Here is a 10,071-nt window from a genome sequence, read left to right as displayed (position 1 = left end):
AGTTCTACTCTGTCCTATAGGGTCGACATGAGTTCGAATTGACTCATTGGCAGTGGGTTTGGGTTGTTTTTTTAAAATAGTAATTACAGTCTTGGTATTCTAGTAACCATGGTCTACTTTACCGAAGGACATCACGTTTGGGTAAAGGATAAACCCAGTTGACTGATTCACAGAGCCCTGTGGTGCAGTGGGTTAGTTGGTACGGCTTTTCCAGCCATGGTCTTTGTGAGTCCCACCAGATCACTGGGTGGCACCATGCAAATATATAGAAAGTGTATAGAACTCTAATGTGGGGATTGGTTAGTTTTGTCATTCTGCTAGGCTTAAAATGAGACGTCCTAGGGCAGAAAGGGGCTGTCACTGCTATCAGGAGAGAAGCCACAGGTGAAGAGGAGCACATGCTTGGACCTGAAATCCCGGCGCTTGGCAGAGACGACTGGCCGCTACGACCAACCAGCTGAGACGAGCGGCTGAGGAACCAAGAGGCAGGAGACGGAGCAGCAGGCTCGCCGGCCCACGGAGTGAGAAAGCTGAGTGCCTTTGGGCAGGAGGTTTGCTGGCAGAGTGGGGTGCACCCAGGTGCCCCTGTCGGCAGAACTAAAAGAGCTTTGTAACACTTGCCCAAGCAGGGCTGAGAGGCCAAGGGCCAGAGAGGCGTGCCTGAGGGCATAGCAGAGGGGAAACTGTTCCGATCAAAGAATTGTGTCCTGAAAGTGTTCCTGAACCCGAATTGTAACCTTGTTACTTCCCTAACAAACCCCATGATCGTGACTATTATCTGTGAGTTCTGTGTGGCCGTTGTAACGAATTATTGAACCCAGCAGAGAAGTAGTGGGTGCCGTGGGAGGAATGGCTGGTGCCAGAGTTGGTAAAAGGCTGGAGGGTGGCAGCAGGTCTGGCCTCATAGGAATCAGTCTTGGGCTGCTGAGGGTGACTCTGTTTTCCCCACGTGAGGACAGAGGTCCAAGGATGCTGCCCCCATGCCCTCTGTGGAAACCCCGTGTAAGCCAGAGTAGAACTGGGCTCAGAGTTCTCAATGGCTGGTTTGTTGGGAGTAGATCAACAGGCCTCTCATTGGAGGCCCTCTGAGTGGGCTCAAACATCCAACCTTTCAGTTATCAGTTGAGGTTGCTACTATTTGCACTACTCAGGGACACCTAGTAAAACAGAGGGTCAGCAAAAATGAGGGACACCCTCTGTGGTAGTTATTAGTCAACTTGGCTGGGCCTGGTTGAGTGGCTGGGCAGCTGGATGTATTTATTCCCCATGATGAGACTGGTAATCAACTCCATGATGGGATCTCCTGGAGCAGTTGAGTAGCTGCCTTAGGGATGTGGCCTGCTTCCAGTATATGAGAAGAAGCTTTGAGGAAGTTCTTGAGCTTTTTGGCACATCTGGGTCCTCCATTTGGCCAAGTCTCCATCTCAACGGCCAGCCAGGTTGTCTGCTGATCTTGGGGCTGTTAATGGACTTGAACTAGTGGCCTGCTGTGTTGCCTGATAATCTTGGGACTGTGCTGTTTTACTTGTTGACCTTAGGTCTGTCAGCCTCAGCAGCCAGCAGCTGCCTGAGCTAAGAGAAGCCTCCAGGGCCAGGAGCGAGAGGCAGAGCTGAAGCCCAAGGTCGAGGGGCTTTCACCCAGCCCTTAGGGCTGACACTTTGAACTTGGACTTCCAGCCTCCTAAACTGTAAGAGAACAGATAAATCCTGTTTGCGAGACCCGTCCACTTGGGGTATTTTCTGTTCGAGAGGCACTAGAGAATCCAAACACCCTCCATGAGGTGGACTGACACAGTAGTCAGACAACACGCTCAGACACACCAAAGATCATGAAGACGGCCCGGGGCAGGCAGCGTTTTGTTCTGTTATGTGAAAGGTCGTCATGACTCACAGCCGACTCAACAGCCACTAACAACAACACAGCAGCTGCACAATTTTACATTGCTACCAGCAATGTACCAAGGTCCCAAGTACTCCACACCCTTGCCAACACTTACTACTATCTGTCTAAGGTGCTCTGATGGCGCAGTGGGTAAGGCATTTGGCTGCTAACCAAAACGTGGGTGGTTCAAACTTACCAGCTGCTCCATGGGAGGAAGATGAGACAAGCTGCTTCTGTAAGGAAGTAGGATTTACAGCCTTGGGAACCCTGTGGGAGTTGATGGCAGTGGGTTTTGTGTTTTGGTTTTTGAGCACAGCCATCCTAGTGGGTGTGAGGTGGAATCTCACTGTGGTTTTGATATGTGTTTCCCTTTTGACTGTGATGATAAGCATCTTTCTATGTACCGTTGGCTCTCTATACATCTTCTTTACTGAAATGTCTCTTCGGGTCCTTTGCCCAGTTTTAAATTGAATTGCGTGTCTTTTTACTGTTGGTTGTGTCAGTACATATTATAGAAGGGAAACTGAGGTTCCACATGAGGATGGATGTGACTGGGCCAAGAATGCTGGGATCGAGACTGGGACTGGCTTGATCCCCTTCCTCCCAAGTAGCACGCTGGGGCCACTTCTTGCAGCTCTGAGCCCCCTCCACTTCACAGAGTGGCTTTCCTGCCTTCATTTTGGATCTGCCTCCCAAGTTCTGTCCTTGCATTTAAAACGGAAGGACCTTCCAGTCGGTGAGTGGGCCGGAAGGAAAGGCAAGGAAAGAGGACTTCTGAGGAACCAAAATGCTCCTCTTCCTCTCATGGATCACGCGGGGCCCTGGCTGACGTGGCCCAGGGAAGAGGGGACAGCCCAGCCTTGCGGTCACAGACTATTTATACTGACTGGGCCATGTTGCAAGCTTTTCCTGGTGGCAAGAGGGACGTCACTGGGTGCTGACCTCACCAGAAAGGCTGACGCATCTTCCCCTTAGACTTTATTCGGATGGGCAGCCAGTCCCCCTCACCTGGGGCCGATCCTTGTCCTCCCTGCCCATCACTGTCCCCCTTGCTCTGGCTGGGAGCTCGCACCTAACTCTGGGCCCATCCTCAAGTGTCCCAGCTGCCTGCAACCCTGCAACCATATCTCCTCTTGCAAGCCCTTCCTTGTCTTTGGTGACCTGGTCCCTGGGGTTGCACACAGCACCCCAATTAACCAAGTGTTCAAATCAGACAGTTTGGTTTGAATGCATCTCTCCTAATTTTAGGCAGGCTGGCCTCAGGCAAGGCTATCTCATCTCTCTGCCTCTTGGAGGCTTTTTATTTCCCCCGTTGGCTTGTTGTTATGTGCCGTCGAGTCAGACCTGACTCATAGCCACGCCTCCTTGGGTTTCTGAGGCTTAGAGTTCTTTAAATTGAGGAGACAACATGGCCTCCAGCCTGGTGGGAGGAGAGAATAAGGTGGAGGCACTTGGCTACTCAAGTGATTGGCAGATTGAGCAGCACTCACTGCCCTAGTTGCTCTAGCCGTGTGTACACACTAGTGTCTTCATCAACCAGAATGCACCCAGGGTATCACTGTGGCTCTCAGCTAGGCAGGCTGTCTCAGGTGGGAGACATGAGGGTGATGGTGACCTGCAGCCAGCCGGGCCCTGGAGTGCCCCGAGGGGACCAGCAGGAGGGCCTGACATGCCCACCCCCCCTGGGAGGGCTCTTCTTACTGTTAGCTATCATTGAGTTGGTCCCCTGAATCATGACGACCCCAGTACAACAAAACAATCCATCCCACACCCACCCCATGATTGGTTGTAGACCGGATCATTTGTGATCAAGAGGGTTTGCATTGATTGATTTTCAGAAGTAGATTTCCAGCCCTTTCTTCCTCCTCTTACTCCAGAAGCTCTTCAGAACTTGTTCAATGGACAGATCTGTCGTGAAGGAGGTGCAGCAGGGACACTCCTCGGCAGCGAGAACGGCCAGGCTTCGTCTCACCCAGTTTGGTCATGTTGTCGGAATGGACCATTCCCCGGAGAAGGATATCATGCTTGGTAAAGTGGATGTCAGAAGAGACTCTGAAACTTGCCCCTGAACAGAGAGTAGCTAAAGCAAATAGAAGAAATGACAAAATAAAAGAGCTGAACAGAAGATTTCAAAGAGCAGCTCGAGAAGACAAAGTCAATTATTATAACGAAATGTGCACAGACCTGGTAAAGTGGAGGGTCAGCCAAAAAGGGGAAGGAAAGGCCCTTAATGAGATGGCTTGACCCAGTGGCTGCATCAATGGGTTCAGTTATTAACACGGATTGTGGGGCTGGCCCAGGACCGGACAGTGTCTCATTCTGTTGTACACTGGGTCGCTATGAGTCAGAGCCAACTTGATGGCATCTAACGCCAACGGTTTTCTAACTGAGAAAGTAAATTTGTTTGTTAAGGCAAAAAAAAAAAAAAAACTAGAAAGGAAGGAAGAAAGAAACCTGCTTACCACAGCAACGCAAAACCTCCACTGACAGACGGGTGGTGGCAGTGCATTGGCTGAGAATTGAACCCAGGTCTGCTGCGTGGAAAGTGACAGTGCTAACAACCTTCCACCTGCCTGGAATTTCTGTGCATTCAGTCCAAAGCAGGGGAGGCCGAGTCTGTCTCTGACTTGGCGGAAGGCAGACTGAGGTGCCCTGGTTTTCAGGAGCCCTGCACGTTCCGCCTGGCTGCCCTACTCTGTCGAGGGACTAGAGGCTTCCCTGCTCGGCTGTTTTGAGCAGCCCGGAGCTTCTCCACGCGCCACGTCCTCAGTGGGATGAGCCCAGACAGGATGTGGAGAAGAGTGGGGATGTGAAATGGAGAAGGATTCGGGCTTCACAGAAACCCCAAGAAAGGGTGCTGTGGGGGTGGGGGCCTCTCCGAGATGAGGAATTCAGCAGAAGTAGTACTCTTGGGTTGAGGATCCAGACTGGCCTGTGGGGGTGGGGGTGGGGGGTGGATTGGGCCTGGAGTGGGGACGCCATGCTGGGGTGATAGGGAGATTGGGTGGAGTGAAGGCAGCCTTGGGGAAGTGGGGTGCCTCTTCTTGGGAGACTGATGGATGGTTAGCACGTAGGAGTGGCAACCAAGGGGGGCCCCAGAAGAGTTTGTTGACTGAGTGTGTGAGTGATGGTGTGCTGGGCACAGCCTTGGTGGTCATGAAGGGCGCCAGGGCCTGGGGTGGGCAGGAAAGCTTCCAGCCCTCATCTTTTCTGGCTACCTTAGTCTTTTAGTCCAGGCTCTGCAGGCCCAATGCCCCCCAAACAGGGCAGCTCAGGCTTCCTGGCTGATCCCCCAGGCCTCCCCCAGCCAAGGTCCTGAGGATGCAGGACAAGGACTCTATTCTGGAACCGGTGGCTGTGCCAGCTGTCCCTCTGTCTCCTGTCTGCTTCTGCCTAGGCCTCAGTTTACTCCTCGGCCGAGTAGCAGGTTGATGAGGGAGGCGCTGTCTCTGGGGGCCCCTTCACACTGACACTCCGAGGTCTGCGAGAAGCCACGGCCACCCCACAATCACTATCTTTCAGAGAAAGTGAAACCTGGCCCTCAACCGTCACCACAGCCACCACTCGACTCCGCTTCCCTCCCCCGGCTTCCCCTCTGAGCTCACAGTTTCTCCGTCTCCTCCGCCCCCAACCCCGCCCCCCGAAAGCCAATACTTGGAATTAGACTCCCATCTCTTCCTTTCCTTTCATGGTCCTTTGCCTTTTATGTCCATGACAGCGGTGGCCCTTGTAAGGTGGGTCGGGAAATACTTTCTCTCTTCCCTATTACAGGTGGAGTCTCTCAGGCCCAGAGATGTTAAGTGACTTGCCCCAGGTCACACAGCATGTCAGCACGTCTCCTGTTCTTGTTCCCCAATGTGCGCTTCTCCTTAGATGATCCGTCTGTTGAAGAGGGGTGGGAAGGCCGGCTGGGAGGACGGGGGATGCACTGGGGGAGAGAGGAGACCGCCGAGCTGGAGGATTCGAGCTTGGGGGGCCAGATCATGATCGCGGGGCTGCCAGTCGGAGTCTGGCTCTGTGCCCAGTGTCTAGTGGTTTCCGCTCACAGATGTCCCAACAGCCCTGGCAGGAGGGCGGGAGGGCTTTCAAGAAGGAAGATGTCTTACTGCCCTCAGCCTCAGACCACAGTGTCCTAGAGGCCATGGCCCTTGGGCCGACCCAACTGGGGCCTGGCTCGCAGACTCTCCCCTGTCCTGGGCCCATCCCCCTGCAGGTGGTGGGGAACCCCGGGCTCCCCGCTCATGGGAAGACTCAGGCTGCAGTTTGCATCATCCTTGGGCGTGGGGTTGACCTCGAAGAACAAATTCGAAGAAAACAGGAGGAGGAGCGGGCAGGGACCGCGCCCAGCGCCCATTGGCCGCCTGTGGAGACTTTGGTTTTTGGGGTCATGTTCCCAGAAGGCCTGCCTTCCCCCCCTCCCCCCCCCACCTCACGAGGTGTTGGCCAATCGCCCGGGCGGGCATAAAGTGGCGGCCGGCCCGCAGGACTCCCAGGCGGGTGCTGACACCCCCAGCCGGCGCGGGCGAGAGCTCGGGCACCCAGCATGTGGGTACAGCTCACACAGAGGACGCAGCTCGGTGAGTTCTTCCTTCCTCCCCGGCAGCACGCGCTTCTGTGCCCACTGGCGCTGGTGGGGAGCAGAGAGGTACCCTCTGTCCTCCGGGATCTGGGGGGGCATGGCAGAAGGATGCTGAGGAGGGAGAAAGGCAGGGGGTCAGGCCAAGACAGAGGCCCACTGAGAAGCAGGTGCCCACAGAGTTGAGACAGAGCACTGGGAAGGCTTCCAGGAGGAGGTGATGCAGAGGCAATTGTAGCAGCCAGTGAGCACAGAAGGGTGAGTGGTGGACAAGGCAGGAAAGCAGGAGGCGGGAAGTGTAGTGGGTAGAGAAGGAAGCTACAGAAACAAGAAAAAGCTGCAGTTCTGGGGGGGCCTTGGGGCTTCCTCTGAGCAGATGAATGGCACCTCGATTTAGAGACGATCAGCCAGGCCTGGGCCCGGGAGCCTATACAATCACACAGCACATATAGCCACGCCCACATGGCAACGTGACATCACCCAGAGCCTCAACCTCACCAACCCAGGAACCCCACATGCAGGCCTGGCCCCACCGTTCACAGCGTCCCACAGCGATGGGGACAGCTGCCACGGTGCACCTGACACAGACCCATGGTCCCACATGGCACCCACGGACCTTCCCACTGGCGGCAGGCAGCAGGCACCTTGGGAGGTAGCCTGGGGTCCACTGTGGTGGCTGTGCCGGGGAGCCCAGCCTCTTGAAGCCCCAACAGGCAGCCTGCCCGGAGGACCGAGTAGTTCTCAGGAAGGGACCGCGGTGTCACTGCCTTCCGGGCCCTTGCAACACAGCCCCCTTCAGGCCACGTGGCTGCCGGTGCCTGGTGTGGGGACGGAGGGTAGCTGAGCCGTAACTATGGCCATCCCCTGGAACGTTCTGAGGGGCTCCAGCATTCCCAGTGGGCCTGACAGAGTGGAGAGAGAAGAGGGAAGGGCTGGGAGAGTGGGCAGCCCCCTCTGTGAAGTAGAGCCACGGACAGCTGATCTTTAATATCCAAATGGTTCCACACACACAGCTCAGGTACCAGGCTCTTCCCAGGCTGCCAACCTGAAGCCCCGTTGTGCCCTGGCATTGAGGGCCGGGTCCGTTCCTGGGGCCCCGGGCTCTGACAAGGCAGGGTCCCGGAGCAGTGGCATCCCTTATTAGCCCAGGGTCAGTAGGTGCCTGAGGTCAGTTGGTGCTGAAGTATGACTGGTGGGCACAAGAACACCCGTGGGCTCCATAACGTCCCCTCAAAGGCCTCCTTGGCAGGTCACAGCCACTGTCCTGGGCAGGGAGTCACTGGGGAGGTGGTGGTGGCCCTTGTGGGTGTTTATGTACAAGCCACACCGCACAGGGCCCAGCCCTCTAGGGCACAAGCCTGGGATGGAAGGGTAGGCCCCCTGACCCCCTTCCCTCTAAAAGCTGCCCCAAGATTCCAACTGTGGCTTCCTCGCCGAAGCAGGTGACACCGCTTCTCTGTCCCAGGTCTGGTCCTTGGACTCCTGTTGCTGTGCACGGAGGCCATAGGAGTCGGCCCCAGCGAGTACAAAGCCTTCTACCAGCTGCAGCAGCAGGCCAGGATCCTGAAAGACACCAGCAAGCTCCTGGAGCCCTATGTGAGCACCTGCCTGCCCCCTGGTGGTGTCTGAGACCCAGCGACCTGAGGGGGTGGGGCAGGAGTGAGTGCTGGCAGGCTCAGGCGCCCTCCACACCGGTCCAACACACTCAGTACGGGCAGGGTAGGGAAATTGAGGCCTTGTGCTGTTCCCGGGCCATCCTTGGTCGACGGGAGAGTGAGTGCCATGCCCACCACCTCTTGCACGTGTTTTCCAGCACAAAGTCATTGCGCACCCTCCATGGGCTCTGTTCTGGGAACTATAGGCAGCACTGAGCCAACCAGAGGTGCCTTCTCTCATGAAGCTCAAGGTCACCCCTGCACCACATTCATTCCATGCGGTCACTACCCTGGCCCTGCAGGACCTGGGAGAGTCTACATGTACTAGGTGGCATTTTTGCCTTTCTTTTCTTTTCTTTTTTAAAATCAGTGTGGACTCAAACTTATTTCATTCAGAGAGACCCCTCTTGGATCTTTCTCTGGATCTGGGCAATGAGAGGACCCGATAGTCCGCTGTGTGTGTATGTGGGGTGGGGACTCCAGAACTCACTCCTTGACTCTCCTTTCCCCCAGATGCGAATCCAAGGCTTGGACAACCTGGACCTTAAAGGGGCCTGCAAGGAGCGCCCAGGGGCCTTCCCCGGCGTGGAGGCCTTGCAGAAACTCAGCAAACAGGGCTTCCTGCAAACCCTGAACGCCACGGTGAGCCTCGTCCTGCACAGACTGGCTGCCTGCCAGCAGGCAGCCCATCTCACCACTGAGAGCCAGGACTGGAAGGAGCTGTGCTTTGCAGAGCGCTACCTCCTCGGAATCAGAAACAATATCGTCTCCCTGACCCGGCTCCTCAACGGCTCCTCAGAGACGGCCGCCACCCCTCGGGTCGACCCGGGGGCTTTGCCTCCGCCCACCCTCTCTCAAGACAGCTTTCAGGTCAAGTTGGACGGCTGCAAGTTTCTGCAAGGTTTCCATCACTTCATGAGCTCGGTGGCACACGTCTCCGGCAAGTGGGCGGAGCCGCCGAGGCGGAACCGGAGACACAGCCCCTGCTGGGCCCTGCGGGGACGTGCTCGCAGGATGAGACCCGCCCTGCGGGGACAGCCTCACGGGACAAGGCCCTCCAGGAAGGCCAAGAGGCCTGTGCTCAGGAGACTGCTTCCCCGGTAACCTGTGGAGTGCCCCTCGAAGGCGGAGGATGCTGCATGGATGGGAGGAGCCAGTGCCGGGGTCTCCAAACCTGCACCCCTCGATTATCCGCTACTCCAAAGTGCACTTTAAGGGGTGGCAGCTGAGCAGGTCGGCTTTACTTCCTCTGGACTGGGGGGGGGGGGGGGGTCAGGCCTTGGGGCCCCCAGCCCTGAGTTCCGCGCGGCGGTGGCGGCGGTGGGGGTGGGGGTGGCTGGGTCAGGCCACGTGGAGGAGACTTTCCCATTGATTCAGGGGTCTGATGACACAGACTGACTCACAGCTGGGCTGACTGCCCCCCTACCCCAGTCACCGGAGTCCAGAGGCCCTTCCTTCCATGACTTACAGGGCCATTGCCCCCAGACTTCCTCCTTTCCCTGATGTTGTGGTTCTGGGGCAGTGTGTGTGTGTGTGTGTGTGTGTGTGTGTGTGTCTGCGCCTAAGCTGTCCTCCTTTGCCTCATTACCAGGCTCAGGCCAGTCACCTGAACGTCTAAGGGACCTCACTTTAGGCAGCTGTAGTGGGTGGGGCAGGGTGTCCTAGAAACAGGACTGATCGAGGCACCCGAAGCTTAGCCCCTAACTCGCTGTGTGACTTTGGGCCAGCCACTTTACTTCTCTGGACCTGTTTTCTCTTTGTGAAGCAAGGGGGTCAAGACCCTCTGCCTGTCAGCTGCTGAGACTCAGTAACATATGGTGAATGTCAAATTCTGTCTGTAAATCAGAACACACGGTGCAAATGGCTTAGCGGGCTTGAGTTCTCTTGGTAAAAGGAGGCCTCCCAGCGTCCAGAAGCTCCTAGAGTTGGGCGCTGGCCGCCGCTGCTCCCCCTGGTGG

At 56.3% G+C, this 10,071-nt stretch overlaps 1 protein-coding gene across 1 annotated transcript; it reads left to right on the top strand.

The window, feature by feature from the left end:
* Window positions 1-6,425: 6,425 nt before the first annotated feature.
* Window positions 6,426-9,217, top strand: OSM (oncostatin M). Its single transcript, XM_042781937.1, has 3 exons — window positions 6,426-6,459; window positions 7,924-8,054; window positions 8,627-9,217. The coding sequence occupies exons 1-3, from the start codon at window positions 6,426-6,428 to the stop codon at window positions 9,215-9,217; spliced, it is 756 nt and encodes a 251-aa protein (XP_042637871.1).
* Window positions 9,218-10,071: the final 854 nt, after the last annotated feature.

The sequence above is a fragment of the Orycteropus afer genome, unplaced genomic scaffold (assembly GCF_000298275.1).
Source record: "Orycteropus afer afer isolate SDZICR_OR568_19922 unplaced genomic scaffold, OryAfe1.0 scaffold00197, whole genome shotgun sequence".
NCBI lineage: Eukaryota > Metazoa > Chordata > Mammalia > Tubulidentata > Orycteropodidae > Orycteropus > Orycteropus afer.
The sequence above is the reverse complement of the archived record's forward strand: the minus strand, read 5'-3'. Positions and strand labels throughout refer to the sequence as shown.